Source organism: Semicossyphus pulcher, unplaced genomic scaffold (genome assembly GCF_022749685.1).
Source record: "Semicossyphus pulcher isolate SPU_LCO1_2020_fin unplaced genomic scaffold, fSemPul1.0.p SCAF_7, whole genome shotgun sequence".
Taxonomy (NCBI): Eukaryota; Metazoa; Chordata; class Actinopteri; order Labriformes; family Labridae; genus Semicossyphus; species Semicossyphus pulcher.
Genome location: NW_027211748.1, coordinates 16,203,652 through 16,227,656, shown reverse-complemented (window position 1 = coordinate 16,227,656; position 24,005 = coordinate 16,203,652). Strand labels below are relative to the sequence as shown.

The window sequence follows — 24,005 nt, the reverse complement described above, 5'->3', positions numbered from 1 at the left end:
CCCCCCCCCTTCCTTACTCATTTTTTAAACGTTTTCTTTATATGTTCAGTGTAGGATTACATGAACCGGGCCTCGGGCCTGGCCCCTCCCAGGGATATCAGCGCTATTGTGATCTGCACCTGACCGAAGACACTCAGGTCTCAAAATCTCCCGAGGGCTCGACATCACAAGTACTGCTACAGATCAACATAGCGAAACACTCCAAAGGAATATGATTACATTTATTTCTGTTTTTTTTTTCTTTTGATAGAAATAATCTATTTTATTTGTGTTCAGAGTTTTTTATGGTCTGTTGTTTTTTTGTATGATTGTTTGGGGGGAAAATGATTCCTACTGTAGACTATATATTTATGAGTTTGTAAATAGTAAAAATGGAATTGTGGGTATTTTATGTAGAGACGCCTGGTTCTATTTACTGCGTATGAAAATCAAAGCTCAAGTCAAAGGCTACATGATAGCTCTACTTGCAGGCAGCTTTGTGGGGTACTGTATGAGTTTACCTTGGTTTCCCCTTGTTTTGTTACGTAACCTCACACTTTGGTACCTGTGACAGCGACTTGGCAACTCCAGTTCATGTAGAAAATGTGTGTGATTGAATCTGCTGTAAGTGTGGTGATCAGTGAAGTAACAGAAGGTGAAGATAGCGCTCGTCAAGGTGTGCAATTTGTTTCCGCAAGAAACTAAAATCAGTGATAGTAGGGTATTTAAACCACAGAGGACTGCCTATTTAAAACTTAAATTAAAGTGTTACTCAGTGCACACATCTATAAGTTTTATATATTTTTACCAGTGTGATATAAGAACCGAAGTAATTCTGTTTACCAGATAAAGTATTTATTATTTATTGATCTATTGCCAATACAGAAAAAACAACTACTGCAAATTATATTTATTTATATAATGAAGTAAGCTATACTGTTTGGTCACTGTGTTGAGAGATGATTTGGGTAACACTTCATTTTACCAGTCTGTAATTTCCTTGTATTTAAGTGTTAAAAAAAGCGAAATAGTTTGGTACTAGTTATGAAGACAAAACGAAAGTTAAAGAAATAGTGCATACATATGCTTATTTGTGCTTGCTAGCGAAAAGTACGATGGAAAGACTTCGCTAGTTTTTACAGCTACAGCTCAACTTAGCCTAGCTTAAAACTGGTAACAGCTAGCTTAACTCTATCTAAACATCTTCCTAACTGCACATCTAAAGCTCAATAAGTAACACTTGTTTCTTGTGTTAAACAGACAACTAGCAGTTATGCTAAAAGTTTCTGCTTCCAACAAAGAAATATTCTGCCACATAACTCGTAAAAAAAACAGCTAATTTTAGATTTTACATTTCGTATGGGTTCAAACAAAAGAGATATAACGCGTTAGCCGGCTTTAAAGATGCTGGTAGGAGGATTTCGCTAGTGACAGAGCAAAGCTAAGCTAGCAGATTCTCCCTGTTCCAAGTCATTATGCTAAGCTAGCTAAGCAGCTGCTAGCTGTAGTTTCATATTTATTGTACAGATATGGGACCTGTACAGATTTTTCATTTCACGTAAGCTAATAAGTGTAAAACATTGCTTAAATTTTCTATTTATGTCAGTTTGTCTAATTTCCTGACACATTTAAAAAAAAATGTTCATGCTAAGTTTTGAGATAATCAACTTAAAGGATCTATTGTAAGCATAATTAGTACTTTAAAACACAGTGATTTTCAAGAAACGTCTTGTAAATTAGGCAGAAAATTGCAGACAGCTATGATAAAGTGTCACCCAAATTTGTGAAATGAGTCAGTTTTGTCTGTTTAAGAGCTCTACTGCAATATGAAATTGACTTCTGTTTGAAATGGACACTGGGGTCAGGACATGTTAGCAGCAACACCAAAGCTACCATGTAAACTGTGTTCATACGCTTAATGAGAACATTTCGAACGACTAAAATTGGAGTTGCCAAGTTATAAAAACTTTTATGTATTCTGATATAGTTTTAGTTGAATTACTTTGTTGCCTCACAAACATGTCACTCAAAGACAAGATCCTCACATGGGGAAGTGCCTTGACATTCAATTTTATGACATCTTTCTCATGGGCAACAGTTGTTTTCAGACTCTTGCCGTAAGGGTGTTACCGGAGCACGAGGCCAGTTTACTGGATATTGTCCCTCTCTTTGGCCAAATTATCGCATGTGATTAGTGTTGATTTCTTAGTCGTGACTACATCGGTCCACTTTTGGTAGCTCTACCAAACAGTATGGTGGACGGTGATGACAACACATGTCTATGTGCTGAGGGCAAACAAAGATCAATGGATAGGGCTGGTTGATCTGAACTTCTTGCCAACCTGTGCTTCACGGTGGCACTTACTTGTCTTAGAGTTAACTTTAACTTACTATGTGCAATTTGAGCTGATGGATACACCGCGCAGATCAACCTCAAAACACAATCTAAGCCAATGGTTTGGAGTGATGCCTATAAATGTTGTTTCTTCTTCTGTTTACTATATGAAATGTGTTACTTTGCGCTGAGTTTACTGAAGAATACATTTTTAAAAAACAAATAATGTGAATGTTTACAGTATATGTTTTTGTTTTTTTTCTGCTACTCTCCAAGAAAATAATGACTTGTGGGCATTTTGATTGAGATAAAATAAAGCACAATAATTTTACTGACTATGGAATGATTTCAACACAAAAACACATGAAGAACTGAAACCTTTGCTTTATATACACGTGTTAAACGTATGAGCCGATCAATTCAAATATTGGTATGAAGGTGAACATGAACAAAATGATTCTCTACCATAGAGCAGCTTTAAGTGAAAAAAGGGGCCTTTTTCCATTGGATGAACAAACTAGTCGAACAACTTGAATCCAAATTGTTTTTAAAATGGGTTAACTAGATTCACTTCATTGAAGGAGGAGCACTCCTTAAATAGAAATGGAAAATCCCCCATTACTTTGGAGTCTTAAATGTGTATGTCATAGCTGTTAAATATAATGAAAAGTACCTCATATGCAGCAATCACATGCAAATAAGTTTGTTATAAAAGCTTTATAGAATTTCAACAGAGTTAGTACACTGACTACACTTTGTCTGTGAATATGGCAAACAGAAGGAATATATAATTCTTAATGCCTCGCGAATATGAGAAATATTTCCTTATATGGAGGATAATTATTTTAGATAACTTTAAATATTTTGTTAAAACAAATGTTGAACGGAAATTTTCTTTGTGTTTTACACGTACGGTCTTTGTGAACCAAACAATAAGAAAAGAAAGCACTGCAAAACACAACAGAAAAACAAATATATTCTTATTTTGTTACTTACTCTCTTGGTCATGGTCTCAAACCCCTTCAGGTTTATTCTATAGCTTTCAGCAATATGTATATTGAGAGCCAGGACCTTTTTTACCAAGTAACGCTCTTCACAGACAGCAGAATTAGAAAAAATATGTTTCACAGAGCAACATATTTTTTCTTATGTATTTATGTTCTAAATTCTCCGTATACAGCCTTCCTCAAGTTCAAAAATCACGCCTCCCTGTGTGACTGGTCTGGGTTCAGTTTGTGTGAGGGGAAAGCGGAACAACGGCTTGTCAGCACAGAGTGGCTGCACCTGGCAATTAATAAAACCTCAAGGAAAGGGACACAATTGTGTGTCTTGTCTGGTTCAGCCAATGACATTATGCCGTCCCTGCACAGATTAATATGCATTCATCAGCATTCACTTTGATGTGATGAATATTCCACTAACAACAAATGTACACTCACTCTCACACACACACACACACACACACAGATCCTTAATTGCATTAGTATAATATTCACATAAGCAGAAGAGACCGCAGACTAATGAAAAGCACTTATTTTTAATCAAATGGATTACACTTTATTGGGAAATTAAATAAAACAATGCAATGTTGTGAGGGGAAAGCAAAACAACATTGTCCAAAGTGTTAAAACTACATATAAAAAATGCAGATAAAAGAGAATGAGACAAGACTGATCGCATATATCTGACAGTGAGAAACAACTAATAACAATAGTAAAAGATTTTTTGGGGTGGGGGCATTGGGGGACTGACAACGAGCTCAATCTATTAACAGGATACTTATTCAAACGGTAACCGCAGTGGCATCTTCGTATGGCATGTTGTGCACAATGTACCACACAATGCAAAGCTCCAATCTGTTGCAGAGAGACAGAACCTGGTCCAGGAATTTTGCTACTTGTCGGAGTGCCGTGGAAATGCCCGCCGATTCAGCAGAACTAGGACACGAAAAAACAAATGAGAACTTAAGACACTCGAGTATTTACATTAAGCACAGATAAGGCCATAATAAAAGACCTTTTAAAATAAACAAAAACTCACCATTCGTTTCATTAGAAACCTACACTGAACAAATCTGCTTTAATGTAATGTAATAATTATTTTTAACCATCGAACAGCTTGAGAGACACTTTAATTAATGGTGTAAATGCAGACAAAAAACTTGTATTTATCCTGAATATAAACATATTGTCAACTCCTAAAACAAATCAAATAAAAATCATGACACATACCTGGATTATTTCAATGAAAATAAGTACGTGATATATATCTTTGTCTTAAATGTAAAGAAAAATGGTACAAATTGTCCGTTCAGCTTCAATTTAATGTCTTCATATTTCTCATTTTGTCTATTAGCCAAAAACTTTAAGATATTTAATTAACAATATTATAAACAGACAACAAATCTTCACATTTAAGACTCGGGAATCAAAGAATAATTACATTTTTTTCTTGACAAATTGTCATTTCAAGGGCAAACTGATTATCAGTTATGTTGCAGATACTTTCTGTATCCTTTCTGCTGTTATCCTTTAAGGCAGATGAGCATTAATGAGTTGAGCAAAAATGGGATCGATAAATTAATACCGGTGTGAAGGTAAACAGTCTGCCTCTACGGTGGTCAAGGACCAAATTGGCTTTATAGTACTTTAAAAAAGAATTGATGCTTTTTTTTGTGAGTGGAGTGTGAAGACAGCTAAAGATGCATCACAAAAAGTCAATATCTTGGCATAGGGGAGCGGCTACACAATTCCCCACAGACACTAACTGTGCAAGTCAGCGCAGGACTGAGTCAATAAAAGCCCACGTTAACCAACATACCTTCCATCTATTTCCGCATTCATTGCAGAAGACAAACGTGGTCATTGGCTCATCAGCACTGCGAGTTTGAACCTGTGAATAACAAACAAAACGCACAAACCATTTATTACAATGTTACTTAATTAACCATACAGTCATAGCAATACTAAAATGAGCCATGTTATTTTAACCAAACTCTTTTAGAATGCAGTTCTGCCACAGCGATGAAACGAAGCTCCGCCGTTATGCCGCCTTTGCCATTTTACATTAGTCCAAGCACGCCGGCGTAAAGCCGCTCCAGTGCGTGTTTTTCCGGTGTTAATGAAGCACAAGGTGCATGGCATGTAAACAAAAAGCGCAAGCTTCAGACACAGCGTTGTTCTGCCCTGCCGGCTCCGCTGTTTACACTGACGCTGTTTCGCCTCAATTACTATCTCCGATGCCGGCTCAGAGGCAGAACAACTTCGCCCCACCATTCCGCCTCCGTGCGTTTTACATAAAAGACGAGGCATAACAGAGGCGTAATAATCCCGCCTTAAAGTGGCAGTGTAAAAAGGGACATATTTAAATACTGTGCATTGATTTATTCAACTTAGTGAGCAAAAATGTGATGTCTGTGTTGGGACATTTGGAAGACACCCAGGTGTTACTCATTTTTAACAGTGATGATATTGATTATAAACACACCTGTAACTTTGCACAGACCATCAACCATAATGTCCTTCTGCTAAAGCCAAAGTTAATAGAAGCATAGATGACGATCTGTACCTGTGTGTAGGTGCAGCATTTCCCCTTGCACTTGCCACAGGTGAATAGATCGGTCTGCGTGCCCCCTGTGGTGGCCATCTGGTGGTCCCTGACAGCCTCTTTGGTCAAATTCTTTCTCATTTCTTTCAGCTCATCACTGGCCATTTCCTACAAACAGAAGAGTGTCATTTCTCATTTTCTCAGACATTTCATAAATCTGCAGGAATGAGCTATATACACACAGCATAAAAAAGAAAAGATTTTCATAGCTGCAGCATCTCAGAACACACTGCTGACTGTGCCAAACCTAAGAAATCAACAGCCAACACACCTCTGCAGTCATCTTAGCCATCCGCTCAGGAGTTACACTCCCGCACAGCACAGTTCTCCTCAAATTAGGGTTTTTCATATCCTTGAGATTCGAGATTCGGCTCCGCACGCGATTCTTGTATTTCATGTCTGTGTTCTTAAACTCCTGGAAGATGCGTGATAGCAGGTCAAGGAATTTACAAGAATTTTAGGCAATTCTCTTTTACATTCCTGAGTAAATTATAAACGTTATCTTCCTGTAGTAACACAAACGAACAACACTGTAAAGGATATATTCCTCGATCTGAGCTCCGAGTTCGTCACAATCGGCACCAATAGCGATATAATCATCTGACAAAAAATGAAAAATAATACAGAATGTCAGTACTGTAAATAAACCCAATAATAACCAAACACACTAGTAGATAGAGCATGTTGGAAATTGGTTAAAATAATATTATAATAATTTTACCTCCAGCCTGCAAAGCATTTGACAGCATCTCTCTGCACTTGATCCTGATAGAGTCAGAGGTGCCGGGTGCGCGAGGAAAGGTGTTGATTAACGTGTTGGTCGTAACTTCAGTGGGCTCACTCTTGCTGCTGGAGTTACTGCTGGAGCTGCTGGGAGAAATTAAAAGGGGAGAACTTCAATCCATTTGTCAAGCTTCGAAAAAGTTAATGCATTCCATTTCTGCATCAATACTGCAAAAAAAGTGCTGTCCATCAGTGATGCTTATTAGTATTTTGTTACCTTTCCTCTTTTGCTTCTGGGCTTCCCTGTGAGGGAGAAACAACAGGTGTCGTCTGCTCTTTCCTTTTTTCATCTGACGATTTGTCTCCACCACTAGGCTCATCTGGAGTACAAGAGACAAAACAAGCAAGCAAGTAATTAACATGAGAAAGTGACACAAGAGAAGGCCAACATTAAGATAAGAAAAGGCATTATTATCGTAAGTTTGAGTTTAGGCAACCAATTGCCAAACACTATTTTAAGGAGTTGCATAGTGTGTCTTTATAATGTCTGTGTGTCTCTTAAGCCTGTTAATAGCAGATAATAAAAGCAGGCAGGAAATGTGGGGAAAAGAGGGGAAATACATGCAACAATGGCCCCTAGTATAAATCGACCATGCACATTGTGATAATATGGTCTGCATCTGTATGACTTGTCTATCAACTCCCTCTCGGAGCATATAAGTTGTGGATAGAGAATTCTGTTTGGAAATTGGAAGCCTCTTTATAACCCCAGAATAAGCTAAACACAAGTTTAAACTGACTTTTTACCACAGCACTAATTTACTGATGGGTCTGGTCAGTCTTTAGTTAGTAAACATATCATAACTGAAAACAAATATACATCTTAAAGGCTGCAAAATTGGACAGCCAGAAGTTACACTGCGGACATTAAGAACCTTATTATGATATGATAGTATTAAACCACAAAATGATTTTTTCCCTTAAATTTTCTCTGGCTGATGATATTACTGTTAATGTTTTCACTGAAACCTTCACTGACACTGCTGGCTGTTTTTTATGTGTTATGTTGCTGAACACTTTCCCACAACACTGTGGGCTGTAAACAGATGTAGGTGATTTAAGAAACTCCAACAGGGCATTTTTGACAGCACAATGTGAAAACATAAACAACAGGATCAAAATGTTAGTATGATTGGCTTTGATACAACTTTGCACAACAGCCTGGGTGTTAAAGATCTCTCCAAAAAAAATGACATATAGAACAAATGCACTCATAATACACTGTAGGTAGAATTGAAAAGCAATAAATACCTAAAAGCTTCTTCCATGATTTGATCAAAGCCTTGGCTAAGGATGTCACCTCGTCGTCTGTGCTCTGCTTGCGGATAGCGTTAACTGACATCCCAATTCTGGTAGACTGTGGAGCGACATCAAGTGATTAGAGGCCATCAAGGTTTGAGCATTGCCTGTATCAACAGTGAGTCTTAAGAATGAATAAAGGATACCTGAAGCAGCTCGAGAGTCATGGGGATACTGCGCAACTCCTTCAATAGGTCCAAAGCCCCAGCCTGCAGAGGACAGGGAAGGTGAGTTTAGATCAATTCAAATCCATCTCGCATTGAACATCTGCTTAGCTGTGTACTGATTATTATGCTCAATCATATATAAATAAATGCATTTGCATCAGCATGGTCAGACAATACATTTGACTTGGTTTCTTATAAATCTTGAACCATTCGTGACTGTTATTAAACTGATATTTGTGTTAATAAGTTGGATAAAATAGACAACCAAAAGATTTGTTGACAAATTATTACTCATTATACACAGGGGGAAATAATTTTGATGCAAGTTCAACATGTTTAGAGGTGAAATGTTTATAAGTTAACTAGTCAGTTAACAGAAATTGAAACTGAAACAGGTTTCATAATTGCTTGTAATATTATTTTCATTTCAGATCACTTTCAAGCAAAAACTACAAACATGAGCTGCTTCTTAAAGGCGACGGTTTATTGCTTATCCTTGATTACATCAATTTAAATACCTCTCGGTTGTTTGTCATAAAAGGACATTTAAATATACTTTTGGGTGAGGGGAATCTGTGATAGGCATTTGTCCCATTTACAAAACACGTAAAAGGAAGAGGTGAGGATACGAAATAATGGGCACATTAATTGATAATGAACGTTAAACCATTAGCGTTATAACGCTATATGACCTGGAGTACAGTTACAGTGGCTAGGCGGCTAACAGTAAGCTTCCAAAACAGTTAGCTTGCTAATGCACAAACAGCTAGCTACCTTGCCGGATGCAAACCCCAATAAACAACTTAAACATGTGATTATTTATATTTTGACATCGTGTAACTTAATTTTGGTTATCCTAAAATGACCGGATCCAACAGGATATTGCATTGCAAGGCACAAAGCAAGCAAGAACTAGTGGGCTACTGTGTGGCTAACTGCTATCAATCCATAGAACTACCGTTAACATAAACAGACTTGGAAGCTAGCTATTGGAGGCTAACCAGTTAGCCCCAACCAGCATAGTAGCCGCTCATCAAATAAAGAAAGTAATGGTAAAGTTAAAGTTTTGGAAAATATACTTTGGTAAAATGGCCAACGATGCAAGACTGCGTTTACAATAACTGACATGACTAAAGGCTTAATTAGCAAGAGAGTCAGAGGCTAACCCCATACACAGCCCATTAGCGCCAACGTTAGCTAAACATCAACATCAGCCTGATCGGCTAAGCAGGTAAGCATTCATTCTTCTCAGACATCTCACCCCGTTTTTCTTCTGCGCCATTTTATCCATCTTCTTCGCAATTCTGATGATCTCCTCTTCCTCCTTTTTCCCCATGTTGGCTGATCCGATGAAATCCACTGATCAGGACCAAATAGAAGAGAAAATTCGCGACAAAGACCACGCCACTAAAGTGAGAGCGGCGGCGTCTACTTGACGGACCGGGGACCGCACACGGATCCTCCGCTGTGTAGCAGACCTGACGAGTCGATGCATGAGTTTAGGGGGAGTTAATCGAGACGGATCCCGAGATTCTTTCGGGAGCTGTCAGAGCAGAAAGTATGCATTAAAAATCAGAATAGCACCATATTTTCTCTAGTTCGGCAAAAACATGTGCCCTGCTATCAAAGCTAGCCTGCTTTTTGCCATATGGCTACCTGTCGTTAGATAGCGCCAAAGTGCTACTTGCATGCATCCCTAAGTAGGTCAACAGTGAACTCTGTTGATGTAAAGATCACGAATGTTTGGTCTTTCTCATGTATTCACTTTAATTGTTGTTTAGAAAGAAAGTTCTTATAGCTTTCTGTCCAGAACCGGAATAATTAGTTGATTAATCAATTGTCTAAAAATTAAATTGCTTCAACTAGATCAAACATAAAACAGGTTTAGGTAAACATGCAAAAATATCACATATTGGCATTACAGACCATTGCTCAGATAAAACAAGCACTTGTAGGAGGATAACATTTTGATGGGACATGATCATAAATGTCCAATTAAATTGGATAAGAATGGCCAAATAACTGAAATTGGAAATGATTTCTTGAGTTTGCAAAGATACACCTGAGGGATCACAAACAGTGAATGACAACTAACAGGAGTCGGAATAAAAAAACAACAACATGTATTCTATATAAAATTGTATGCATTTTTCTCAGACATTTCACAGACTTGATTTATGTATTTATTTCTCCCAATACCTATCTATAAGTTATGCAGATAGAACAGAAGGGGGGAAATTACATCTGATAATCTATAACTGGTGACGTCAGGCCAGAAGTAGACTTTTCACAGGAAATTAAGCCAGAGTTAAGCTATTGTAGGAACATTAATTGTGTTTGGTACTGGAAACATTTTCACTTCTTGAATTGGTTGCAGATGCATTTTCTGAAAAAAATACTTGTTTGGCTCCGAGCAGCAGTCGACAGATATATTACTGTATTATTTATTGTAATTAACAGTCTGTGAAAGAGCCTAAGTCTTGATAAGGGCCTTTGGTTGGACTCATGGCATTTGATGAAGGTATGGCTGTTGTGCAGATCAAACCTGTGACCTTTGAGTAACATGATCTCAGAATCTAAGCCATGATGATGGCACAGTGTTGACCTTATACTGCATTTGTGTGGCACTGATTGACTCGCTTAGTTGGATCTTACTAATCCAAACAGATCAGCTGGTGACATTTCCACATAAAGATTGAAAGTTAGGAAATCACCGCAAATGATTGTGATTATTTTTTTTGAACAAAAATATAATGTTCTGCTTTTTACGCAACATAAAATATACATTATACAGTAATACAACTGTGCCAAAATGTATACAAGTTTTCAGCAGTGTCTAACAATATGGTAAAACAATTGCAAAAGTATCACTAAAGCTTTTATACTAGCGTAAACACACTACTAAACAGAGGATGCATTGGAATGCTTTACCTCTTGGACTCTGTTTGACCTGCACAAGCCCCTCCTTCAATCCCCCCCACAAGCCAGCCTCCATCTTCCAGGACTCTGCACGTGCTGGTAGGAAGTATCAGCAGCTTTCGCACAGTCAGAGGCAATTAATAATTGGAACACTGTCTGGTAGGTGCGCTAAAGTGACACAGCTCTCACCTCCTGATGCCATTAAATCATTAAACACTGACGAACATTCAAGTATACAGCAAGGTGCAAACTTTGTATATACTTTTGGATACAAAGGTGCAGTGTTCCTCAAATTACGGTCACATTTCTTATGAATTAAATTCACAAGGATATTCAATAAGTACAAATACAATTGCATTGTGTGTTGTGAAACATGATGGCAAATTTCCAATACCTGCTGTGAGGTAAAAGTGCTCTCTTAAGACCTTTTTCCTCCTCATGCTGTCAGCAAGTGCGCAAAATCTTTCACCTAATCCTTATTAGGCCAAGACTTCTTAAATCAGATTATGCAGGCTGCTTGCACATTAGAAACAGTCCTAGCTATCTGTGCTATCCGTTTGTAGCAGTAAAGATTTCGTAATATCACCCGACCTGTGTTCACCTACCCTCACGAGGTTTCTCCACCCCCTTCCCCAGTTACTTAATTATTCTGGTATACACTAAGCCCTTTACTGTACTTATTTACATTCATTAATTTACTCAGTCTGTTACTCACTTTGTTTCTCACTGCAAATGACAAGTCAGATATTTTATGGTTGCTTACGCAGAAAGGACTTGTGGGATATTTGTTTTCATATTTTATTGAGACTTTTTGGATACACTAGCCAAGAAGTAAAACTAACAACATAATAAAATGGCAGTATCATCTTCAGGAAAACAATACTGCCATCCATTTTTAAATTGAATTTAAAACCGACAAAAGTACATTTATTGAGACTGCTGCAGTTCACTTCCTGCGTTACCTTCACTTGTTACCTTACCTTGATATGCTGATTAAGTGTGAGCAAAGATTAAGCAAATTAGCCAGGATCTTGCCTGTCCCAAAATAGCTCTGGAACGCTGCTGAGAGGCTTTGACCAGCGCTCGGAAGAATAACGGATGCACGCTTTTGTTGTTTTTGCCTTTATAATAAAGGGGAAATGTGAGAAATACAGTAAGTCTTGTTCATTCCATTTCTCTTGATAGGTTAGTTTAACAGTCAGTTATTTTCCTAAGCATCTATGGGGGGTGTTTGTCTAATTAGTCGATACGTTTCAGGTGCGTGTGGCCTTCGTCTACATCCTCAGAAGTCTACATGTAGTTAGCTTTGTTCTGTTGTTGACAGTTACTAAGGGGGTTATTATTTTAACAATAATGAAGTAGAATCTATAAACCTAGACTGTTTGCTTTACTGTAGACCATTGTACAGCTAATGAATTCTCTATAGCTGGCTGAACAACAGTGCCTCTGTGTTTTCCACTGTGCGATATTTTAGCCTACTTTTATTACTTTAATGTTAAATACACTAATAGTATTCTTAACTGCATTTATATAAATATAAATAATACAGAAATTTAACATTTAATCATTTACCTTACAGAAGTGTACAATATGACTATGTGAGCAGTGACCTCATGCCTGTTTCTAGTCCATTTAATTCCTAGATGACACTGTGTGCTCTAAACTCTTTACTGTGACTTCCTTTTCCCTAAACCTTGGAAAAAACATAGAAGAACATGTGGTAGATTTATATTATTCAGCCTATTTTAATATTGTGTAGAGGCATCTGGAAGCAAACAGCAAATGAAGCAAATGAAAAGCCAATCCCTTTAGCCTAAGGGCTGTTTAAAGTAACTAATTTAACTGCTAATAAAAAGCTTAAGGGGTTGTAGGAACTTCAACCTCTTAGCTGTTTAGAAGAAATAATAGTTTTTTTTTTTAAATAAAGAAAATAAATCCTAGAGAGAGGGAAGCTGCTGGGCACATACCAATGTCTTTATTTGTTCAGGGCATATCACTAAAAAAAAATCACAGCAAGGAAAATGCTAGCTTGTTTTAACCTGCACAGGGTCTGCTGTGGTGTGTGGCTGGACGGAGGAATCAACCCGAGTGAAAGTCAATGTTCTTCATATGAGGAAATAGTCGTCAAAGAAAATTGTTTTTAAATATTTCAAGTGTTGTAAAGGGCTTAAAGTGCACCACTTTGCACATGTTGGCTACATCAGATCACAGAGAGATTTAAGTAACAAAAATACTGGACAAGCTATGCGTCAAACATGGTGGGGTTTTACTGTGTACATGGCTATGAAGGAAAAGCAGATGTTATCATAGCTACAACTGTACTTGACATGCCATCCAAAATCAGAACTGGTGTCTCATCAAACTCTGCAGACCCTGATTCACAGGGAACAGAGATAGTTAACAGCTTGATTCACACAGTTGAAATTGACTCCAACAGTGAGGATTTGTGACAACACGGTTGTTTTGCAAAGTATTAGAGCTACAAGCGGGTGGTAGAGTGTGATGGAAGCAATGTTTTTAGCCAGAACATAGAAATTGCCAGACAACTAATCCCATTTGAAAAAATAGCAGTTGTAGCTGACAAACTTTCTCCCTCTCTCTTCTTTCTTTCTAGTCATCTCCAACCAATATGAGCAACACTCCCGTCCAGGAGCCGCCGGCCGAGGCACTGTCCACGGGCAGTGGGCAGACTTTACCCTCCAGACCCTTCCAGCCCATCTCGGATCCCTCAGCTTCTAAAAGAGTATGCTTCTACAAAAGCGGTGACTATACATTCAGCGGGCATCGCATGGTCATCAATGCCCGCACCTTCAAAACATTCGATGCTCTACTGGATGCTCTGTCCAAGAAAGTGCCTCTGCCATTTGGAGTGAGGACCATCACCACACCTCGCGGCACCCACATGGTTAAAGCTTTAGATGACTTACACGATGGGGGATCGTATGTGTGTTCTGATCAGAGACGGGTAAAGCCATTAAACTTGGATGAAGTGAACCGGCGGCAGGTACCGTGGAATACAGCCAGGCCATTCAGTGCAGGGCGACGCAAGCTTCAAAGACTCACACAGTTTGGTCAATTTGGCAGAAGGAATGAAGTCACCAATAGGCCAACAAAGTTCACTGAGAGGGTGGCAGTACGGACACCAAAGAGGCTTGAGGTCATCAAAAATAGGGATCCCACTGTTAAACGCACAATAGTGCTGCAGAGAAGAACAGCACCAACATTTGACGCTTTACTGGATTACTTGTCCCAGATCCTGCAGTTCCCAGTGCTGAAACTCTTCTCTACAGATGGCAGAAGAGTAAGTTTTGGGCAAACTGAAAATTAAGAATGATTGTGGGTCAAAGCTAATTTAAGGCATCTCCTGAAAGTGTTGTGAATGATTGTTGATTAATGCTAATTTCATGCTATTTTAATGCTACTCCTGAAACACTTAGCAGTTTCTTTGTCATTTGGGTAAATAGCTAGATTAGTATGTGCATAAATACAGTTTAAAATTTAGCAAAATTGCCAAAAGTCAGATTAAATATTTTATATCTGTCTGTTCAACATGAAGCTGGAAATAGCAGTCGGTTAGCTTAGCTTAGCTTAGCATAAAGAATGGAAAATACACTCAGACAAATGAGATATGATGTGACTTTTGTTACCTTCAGACACAGGCTAGCTGCTTCCTAAGCTAACTTGTTTCAATTATGTATGCTAAGCTAATTAGCTAAAGGCTCCATCATGTTAAATGTATTTGCCAAAATGTATTTCTTAGACGTCACAGTGGAATGGATGTTAGAGGGTCTTGATTTGTGTGACAATTAGTGGCCATGTTACTAGAATCAAAACCTTTAGATGTAAATGTGAACACTACAGATGCTCTGGTTTTGCTCTGCTAGCTAAACACTAGCTAATGGTCATCTGCAGTTTTATACAGTATGATAGGACTGGATAGTCACTGCCAAGTTACATTTTTTTTGCTCAAGTGTCTGGCCCAAAGTTGAAGATGAGAGAAACAAGAAAGGTCTTAATGAAAAAAATACTCAAAAATGATATGATCATTGTTTTTTACACATAACAACAAATACATTTTCAACTAAGACACCAGAACAACACTTTTAGAAGTATTTCTTATTTTATCTTATGTTTAAGTACCTCAAACTAGGAAGTGTTTTTGTGACCTCTCAAGTGAAGCCATGCTGTGCGAATCCATGGCAGCTCCGTTGTTGTCCTTGAATTAACTTTCTATCCAGGGATACTTAAGCAAAGGTATGTCTGGGTCACACAAATAGGATCTGACGTTGAAGAAACCTGCTTATAGTCGGACCATTTGTTCAATTTTTTTGAGTTTGACTGTTTATTCTTGGTGTTGAAAATAGCAGTTGACAAAACAATCAACTTCCTCGCCAGTTCCAGAGCATTGGATTAAATTTCAGATTTTCAAATGTTACTCTGAGCCCTTTGGGATTCTGGGTTATGCTAGCTAAAAAGTTTAGATTTATGGTGCTGGACAAAAAAATTACTTTTACTTTTGTTTTTAAAGTCTATTATGTCATCAGGATTTGGATGCTTTAAGAAACTCTTGATGGAACTGAATGAATTGTTTATGTTTGTGTATGTATGGCTTTTACACCTTATACAAGTTTACACCTTTTAAGTATCCAAGAGCCAAGAGCTTATTTCCCTAGAACTACCTTATTATCTGTGGTCTTTGGTCTGTTTTAGGACAATATTTGGCCAAATGAAATGTTAAGTGTACCCTGAGCAGTGCAATTTATACAGTGACTAAAGTAATGAAAAGTGTTTCTGTTCCTCTTTCAGGTTGATGGACTCGCAGCACTTATCCTTTGCTCTGGAGTTGTTGTGGCAGCGGGCAATGAGCCATTCAGATTAGGAAACCACAGTTTTCAGAGGACGGGCCAGATGGCACAAGCAATGTACATGGATACTGTGGAACCATCAATGTTGCAGCCCAGAGCTAGTAAGTTTTAATGAGTATTATATGTTATACAGTATCTTGTTATATCCATACCAAAACCAAAGTGAAACAACAACAGGTTCTGCGCGTATGAATGGACTCCCATTTTAGAATTTGTATTTTGTTTACTTTGGATGGACGCAGGCTAGCTGGTTCACACTGCTTTCACCCTTTATGCTAAGCTAAGCTTATCAGCTGCTGGCTGTAGCTTCATTTTACAGACAAGTATTAGATTGATACAAAAAAAACTCTCAGATTAAAGCAGTCAAGGGTGTTTCCTTAAACATCAAACTAATTATTCCAACCAAACCAATATGAATTGTCAAGAGACTTTTATAATGTCCTTAACTTCTGTCTCTCTCTTTTTTTCCCTCTCTCTTTCTTTCTCCCTGGCTTTCATAAAAACACATCAAACACCTCCACCAAAAGTGAACAATAAATCTTTCTCGAGTGGAAGAGGTTCCAGGAATTTTTCTTTATCATCTGAGAGACACATTGTCAACCAGATAAACAAGTCTCGATATGGAAGCACAAACAGCCCCCTGCATCGAAACAACAGGTCATTTGAAACTGAGGTCAACCATCGGCGCACATCCTATGAGACTTGTGAAACCGAGAGGGTGAACAATGAGCATCATGCTTGCATTGTACCTCAGGATGATGACATCGAAAAGTCTTTCCGTGTGAATCAAGATGGCAGCATGACTGTGGAGATGAAGGTCCATCTGACCATTAAGGAGGAGGAGATGCTGCATTGGACTACAACACTCAGCCGCACCAGCCTTAGCAAGAGGACAGTTTGTGCCTCAATTTCTGAGTCGACCTCACCCGACTCAAACAGTAAAGTTGCCAAAGACTCTACTAGCATCAGTGGAGATGAATTGAAAGAGGAGAACCATCCAGCTACAAAAGGTGTCAAGTTCAACGACGAGCGAATCTTGGGTAAAGCAAAAACAGGTTTCAAACGCAGTCCTACACCACACCAACAGTTTGAGAGGGCGTCGCTTGAGAGTGTAAAGATGGTGACAGAGTCAGGCGTTCAAGAGAGCACCCTGGGACATTATTCCTACATGGAGAGGACGGCTGGTGGTGAAACGACTGAAGGATACCGTGTTGTAAGACACAGCAGCAGCAACAGGCCAATCCCGAAACCCCGGAAAACACCATCTTCAGGGGCGATCAACAAAGGCTCCTCCCACTCCTCTATCAGGTCATCAGGAGTTGCTGAGGTCCTTCAGATACAAAATAATGGCATGGAGGTAACAGAGACTGTCATGCATATCTATGAGAGTCAAGGCAGCTATGACAACTATTTTGCAAATGAAGAACCTTCACGTGCTTCCACTCCTGCGCTGGAAAGCAAACTGTCCCTTGATTCAGGGAGTCTTTCATCCAGCAATGATTGTGATATAGACTTTAGCTGTCAGCCGCCCACTACTGACTCACAACAAAGACAGAAAGAAGAGATGTTATCATTGTCATCAGAGCCAATAACTCAAACCCACGAGATTATGAACCATCTGTCTTCAGTGACTGCGAATGAGGTCCAAACTGCAAATAAGACAAAAGACAAAACTCCTAAAACTGAGACAAAGAAAACGATTTTTAAACCTGCAAGGAACACGAAGAGTTTAACTTCAACAAGCAGTTCAGATAAAAAGCAAAAGGAAAGCAGAATAAGCCCCCCCAAAAACGGCGTCAAATCGTCTACAGACAAGCTTAGCAGCAATGCCAGTATGGGCAAAAAGAGTTTAAGTTCATCAGAAAGTGGTCAAAAGAGTAATGCAGCAGTGAAACCTCCAATTAAAAAAGCAAAGGGTGAAAAGTTGCCCAGGAAAGACCAAACCGTGTTAGTTAATGCTGTAGGTGTGAAAAGGACCGCAAATTCGAGGCAAAACTTGGATAAAACAGGTGCTAGAGATAATGGTCACAATGTCAACACTCCAACAGTCAGGCCTCAAATGAAGAAAAACATGTCAGACATTTTGCAACCAAAAAAATCACTTTTGCCTGGCAGAAAGACAATTATTAAGCCTAAATCTGAAATTGAAAACAAATTATCACAGCCTAAAAAGTCTCCAGAGTTGAGTGAGAGTTTTTCAACACCTAATTTCAAACCTTCACTCTCTGAAGTTCATCAATATGTTGAGAACTGGTTGGAGAAAGTCAGTCCAGACCCAGTGCCCTACACTGAAGAGACCACCACTGATGAATCCAAGTCTCAGACAAAGGTAGTGTTTCAGATAGGCGCTGATTCTGAATCAGATGAAAAGACTGACGACCAGACAACTCAGGAAGAGAGTTATCCAATGCCTGGTGATATCAAAAAATCTGCCTCATGTTTAGCCGTACCACAATGTTATGCAGATCCAACTCTTCTGCACAATGAACACTATGTGAGAGGTTTATGTGTTTCAATGCCGAGTGTCAGAGCTGATGCTATGCAAATGGAGAACGTATTGAGGCCACACAAATCTGTTGAGGCCATTGGTCCAGCTGACAATGAACCATCTTCATCAAACTTTTTAAGTCCCCAAGCAACGATAAAACCTGTCCTACGGCAGATTTATTCATCTATTCAGTGCATCAGAGGGGCGGCTGAGACGAACACATCAACCAATCTTGAAAAGTCCACCAGCCTTCCAGATTTCTCAACACAAGTGGCTTCGGTGTTTGGCTCGTCATGTAAAGCTGTCCTGTCGTTCTTATCCGTTATGACTCTGCGTGATAACCTAAAAGGATCTGAACTTGGGGAAGGCAGCCCATCAAGAAGCGACTCTGAGGCCATGCTAATGATGCAATCCCTGCAGAAAATCTCTGCCATCGAGGACGTGGAGGAGCAGAGGGCAAGTTTGACGGATCTGCAGAGCAGAGCGTCTTCTCAGTTCAGAGCACGCTGGACTGATTTCCAAATTATGAGGGAAAGGCTTGAAAGTGAGCCGCTGTCTCCAAGAGTTTCCGAAACAGAATTTGCCCTGGATGTTTTCTCAGAAGGAGGTGATGTATTTGAGGATCAGCATTTAGGTATTGACGAGCTGATGGAGGAGATGAATATGCCGCAAGACTTAAGGGCAGAGATTTGTTCAACCATCCAACAATCTAGATTTTTTTACCCTGTAGATGAGAGCACTTTCGTAGAAACTGAAAAAAACCATTCAGATTCAGAGGAAGATGTAGAAAAGTTTGTTGAAGAAGGCAATGATGAAACAGAACAACCACCAGAGCCTGATGATACGACCATGATGACTGAGTCAGAGACAGAACTTCTTAGACAACATAAAACAGACAATGATGTCAAAGATTTAACCATTTCACAGACAGAAAGAGATGAGTTGTTAAAAGGAAAAGAAAGTGAAAAGGAAGAAGCAGAACAAGTAGAAGAGGGAGATAAAGTTGAGGGGGTGAACGACAGAGAAGATGGAGAAATAAAAGAGATAGATGATGACGATGATAAAGGCGAAGGGGAAAGGGAAGAAAAGCTGGATGACATGGGTCAGGATGAAGGGGAAGCAGACAAAGGCATTGGAGAGGAGGAGGAATCTGTTGTGAAAATAGAAGAATGGATGGAGGAAGAGATAGAGGATGATGAGGAAGAGAGGGATTTATTAGGAGAGGAGAAAGAAATGGTTGAGGTGACAGAGGAAGGACTAATGGATGAGGAAGAACAAGAATCAAGAGAGGGCGATATTGCTGAAGAGACAGATGAAAGAGAGGGTGATGAGGAGACAGAGGAGGAAGAAAAGGGGGAAGATGAGGTTGATGGGGAGACAGAGGAGGAGGAAAAAGGTGAGGCCAAGATTGATGGGGAGACAGAGGAGGAAGGAAAAGGGAAGGCTAAGGTTGATGAGGATTCAGAAGAGGAGGAAATAGAGGAGAATGAGGTTGGTGGGGAGACAGAGGAGGAAGAACTGGGGAAGGATGCGGTTGATGGGGAGAGAGAGGAGGAAGAAAAAGGTGAGACCAAGGTTGATGAGGAGACAGAGGAGGAGGAAGAGGGGGAGGATGAGGTTGATGAGGAGACAGAGGAGGAAGAAAAAGGTGAGGCGAAGGTTGATGGGGGGACAGAGGAGGAGGAAATAGAGGAGAATGAGGTTGGTGTGGAGACAGAGGAGGAAGGAAAGGGGGAGGATGAGTTTGAAGGGGAGACACAGGAGGAAGGAAAAGTGAACGCCAAGGATGATGAGGAGTCAGAGGAGGAAGAAGAGGGGGAGGATGAGGTTGATGAGGAGACAGAGGAGGAAGAAAAAGGTGAGGCCAAGGTTGAAGGGGAGACAGAGGAGGAAGGAAAAGTGAAGGCCAAGGATGATGAGGAGTCAGAGGAGGAAGAAGAGGGAGAGGATGAGGTTGGTGGGGAGACAGAGGAGGGAGGAAAGGGGGAGGATGACGTTGATGTAGAGACAGAGGAGGAAGGAAAAGGTGAGGCCAAGGTTGATGAGGAGTCAGAGGAGGAAGAAGAGGAAGAGGATGAGGTTGGTGGGGAGACCGAGGAGGAAGGAAAGGGGGAGGATGACGTTGATGCAGAGACAGAGGAGGAAGGAAAAGGTGAGGCCAAGGTTGATGAGGAGTCAGAGGAGGAAGAAGAGGGAGAGGATGAGGTTGATGAGGAGACAGATGAGAAAGAAAAAGGGGAGGATGAGGAAACAGAAGATGAAGTAGGAAACATAATTGAAGAAGTGAAGGAGGAAGAAGAATTAGATGATTTTAATGAGGTTGCCGAAGAAGATATTAAGGAAAACCATGAGGAAGAGGAAATGAAGGACATTAGCGAGGAGATTGATCTGGAAGACGAGGTAGAAAATATAATTGAGGAGGATGTTCTTGAAGATAGGGAGGAGGTAGAGGATAAAACTGAGGTGGTTAGTGAGGAAATTAATGATGAGGTAGATGAAGAGAAAGAAGAGGACAATGAAAGGAATTTAGAGGAGGAAGAAGAGGAGGAGGTTGAGGAAAACTGCAAAGATCTGGAGAAAACAGAATTTAGTTTTGAGAAAGAATCAGTAGCAGATGCAGAAGTTGTAGATGGGATAGAGATTGAAGAAGAAAAGCAGGAATCAGAGGATGAGGTAGAGGAGGAAAATGTTAGCCATGAAGCAGACAGTAAAAACCTACTAGAGGAGCAGCAGCAGAGTAGCTTTGAAGAGAATGCAAATGTAGATACAAAGGAAGCCGAACATAACTCTGAATCACAGAGCAATTATTCATCTGAGGTTCAGTGTGTGGATGATAAGGGTGATGGAACAGACTCTGTTAACGAATTTGAAACAGATGAGGGAGGGGAGCATCAAGAGGAAAGAAGCAGTGGTCTACTACATCCGGTTGAAATATCACAGGAATTACTTGACTTTGTAAACTCTGCCCTACAATGTGCTTCACTTGTATTTACATACGACACTCATGGGAAAATTAGGATAGAGCCAGATAATTGTCGAGTTGTACAAACAAAACAAAAATCAAATATAAAAAGTAGAAAGGATAGTTCGTATGGCAGGAAGTGTCTCCCAAGCCCGTGCTGCTCAGATTTGTCTGACTACAGGCCGGAAACATCGGAGAGTGGTGGATATCAAACCCAAGAGTCTGTAGATATTGTATCAGAGAGTGGAGAAGAGGGTACAGAGAGATCCTTTCCAGTCTGCAAACGTAAGACTAATATCCCTAAGTCCAAACTGTCCGTTGCAAGCAATTCAAAAGTCTTGAAAAGTTCCCAGTCGAAAAGTGGTGGGCGTTTCTCTTCTCGTGACACAGGCACTAAAGCCTCAAAGGAGGATCTGTCTTATTTCAGTGCTGGAAGCTCGCAAAAGGCAGACGCTGAAGCTGCCGCAGAGGCCACACGGAGCATTTCTTTCCCCTCGGAAAAAGACTCAAAGGACGGGGTTTTGATCGACCAAGGTAGATGGCTGCTCAAGGAGAATCACCTCATTAGAACTTCTCCTCCAGTCTCCCAAGGGATGTACAATAATGCAGACAGCTCATCTATAGATACAAGTCATTCGAGGTCCAGTGAGGATTCCCTGCCTCATTATAAAACCCAGCAGAACCTTCTTGCTGCATTATCCTCATCAGAGCTTGAGGAGATGGCAAAGCCTAAAACCCCTAAGTGCACCTACTACAACATGCCACATGGAAGCGACTCTGACCCCTTTCTGGATGATTCCAGTTATAAAAGTGGGAAAAAAGATGCAAGTAGTGTCAAAGGGAGAAGTGTCAGGGTGGCACCCAAAATTGACACTTCCCGAACCTGGGCAAATAAAAATGGTAGTCTATCTTCATTTGCATCAGTGGAGTTCAATATACCAGACAGGAAAGTGCATCCTGAAGGGGAGGCCTCATCTATGACAATGGCAAGAAGGACATCTGGTGGAGGAGGGAGAGCAGTGCAACCACAAGACTCCATAGAGACACTGCGTTTGAGATGTGGCCAATACTGTCCCATACTGTAGAAGAAGGACATTAAGTTTCACAGGAACGGTCACATACATGATGGTCATGTGAAATAAGTGTTGTTCATGGCTGTTATGCTGTAATGCAAATAGGTTTGCTTTGTGTTTGGGCAAATAATGATGACCAAAAACTTTTCTGCAGCCTGACCAAACCAACGGACAGCAGCAATTGAAAACAGTTGTGCCTCTTATTTTTGTTTGAATGTGTATATTTGTATATTTAAATGTATATTTCAATGCTCCTGACTGTACATATGTGTATTATATATTATAACAAGTAACAAAGTCATCAGTTTCCTATTTAATATAGAAATTGTCTTGAAAGTACAAACCATTTTATTGCATGTCTAATTGTTTGTTCGGGGTCTTCCAGAATGTCCCACGCATGTTCAGTGATTTATGTTAACTAAGCCACTTTGCTGCAGCTCCTCTCAGGGTTTTAACGAGGGAAAAAACATGTCAATCAGGAGCAGACTACTGAAAAGTTAAAGGCAGTATCTTCTTGGATACGTGCTTTATCACATTAGCAAGTGCTCATTGTCCCCAATATGCCAGTATTTGCTCAACAAATACAAAAAGAATTATCTTGCAGGTTAAAAATTACTCATCCTGCACTTAAAGGGGTGCATACAAATTTTGCTTCCAATGCAATGCTTTTCTCAAATGTTACAACCATCCCCCATTACCCACAGGTCCCACGTTTATTCAGCACTAATGGCTACTGTAAACGCCTATTAATATAAGCAGTAGGCCTAAATCCCGCCCCAGCTTCCTGTTTGTAGAGGGAAAAAATACAGTTGTTTAGTTTCATGGGAACTTAAAAGCATCTATGAGAACAATTTCTATAACAAAAGTGTGTCAAATAACAATGTAAACAATAAACATAAAAAGAACCATCACCTGACGCTGTAGCTATACAATGAAACTTTATAGTGAGATTCAATTAGTGGTTTAGCTTTCCAACAGGCACAGCTACTGTTTTGGTTCACTTTCAATGTTACAGCAGCAGAGCAAGCAGCCGTTTACAAAAAGCTGAATCACACTGCAAACTAAACAGTACCTGCTCTTTGACACACACCAGGCCAGGAAGCTATATGGTGAACATTAGGGTGTTAAGCAGCTAGCTTAACAACCAGTCCACGTTGGTGCTTATCATGTGTGCACACATCCAGGGAGAATCTGAAATTAAACTTTTTATTGAACCTCCAACTGTGTAAGGTTGTTAATTTTTTCTTCCCGCACAAGTTCTGTTGTCTGCCATTTCTTTAATCTTATAATTACACTGACTTTGTAGACTAGCTAACAGCAGAAATATGAAATATAATCGTTTGTCCTGACTATTAAACCTAGTTAAAGAATTGCTGTATGAAAGATCTTTACTAATATAAGTAAAATGTTGGCAGATGAACGGAAACTTTGAACTTTCCACAGCCAACATTTACTCTTTATTTGGTATAGTGGCAGGTGCAAATTTCATCCCCTGGGTCACAGTTAGGCAACCCTTCAATTGTCACAAT

General features: G+C 39.7%; 2 protein-coding genes across 3 annotated transcripts; one reads left to right on the top strand and one right to left on the bottom strand.

The window, feature by feature from the left end:
• Positions 1-3,847: 3,847 nt before the first annotated feature.
• On the bottom strand, positions 3,848-9,609 carry tcea1 (transcription elongation factor A (SII), 1). Of its 2 annotated transcripts, none has more exons than XM_069684844.1 (10): positions 9,431-9,609; positions 8,149-8,211; positions 7,955-8,060; positions 6,921-7,023; positions 6,642-6,790; positions 6,464-6,520; positions 6,192-6,346; positions 5,882-6,028; positions 5,135-5,206; positions 3,848-4,251 (listed from the first exon to the last, which is right to left on the bottom strand). In XM_069684844.1, exons 1-10 carry the CDS (start codon positions 9,503-9,505, stop codon positions 4,243-4,245), a joined length of 936 nt encoding a protein of 311 aa, XP_069540945.1. In that variant the 5' UTR covers positions 9,506-9,609; the 3' UTR covers positions 3,848-4,242. The 2 variants fall into 2 exon arrangements, with proteins under 2 accessions (XP_069540945.1, XP_069540946.1); XM_069684845.1 differs by having other exon boundaries at positions 6,642-6,787.
• Positions 9,610-13,717: 4,108 nt separating this feature from the next.
• On the top strand, positions 13,718-22,488 carry LOC138611563 (oxygen-regulated protein 1). The gene is made up of 3 exons (XM_069684740.1): positions 13,718-14,389; positions 15,895-16,054; positions 16,481-22,488. Exons 1-3 carry the CDS (start codon positions 13,718-13,720, stop codon positions 22,486-22,488), a joined length of 6,840 nt encoding a protein of 2,279 aa, XP_069540841.1.
• The last annotated feature ends 1,517 nt before the right edge of the window (positions 22,489-24,005 follow it).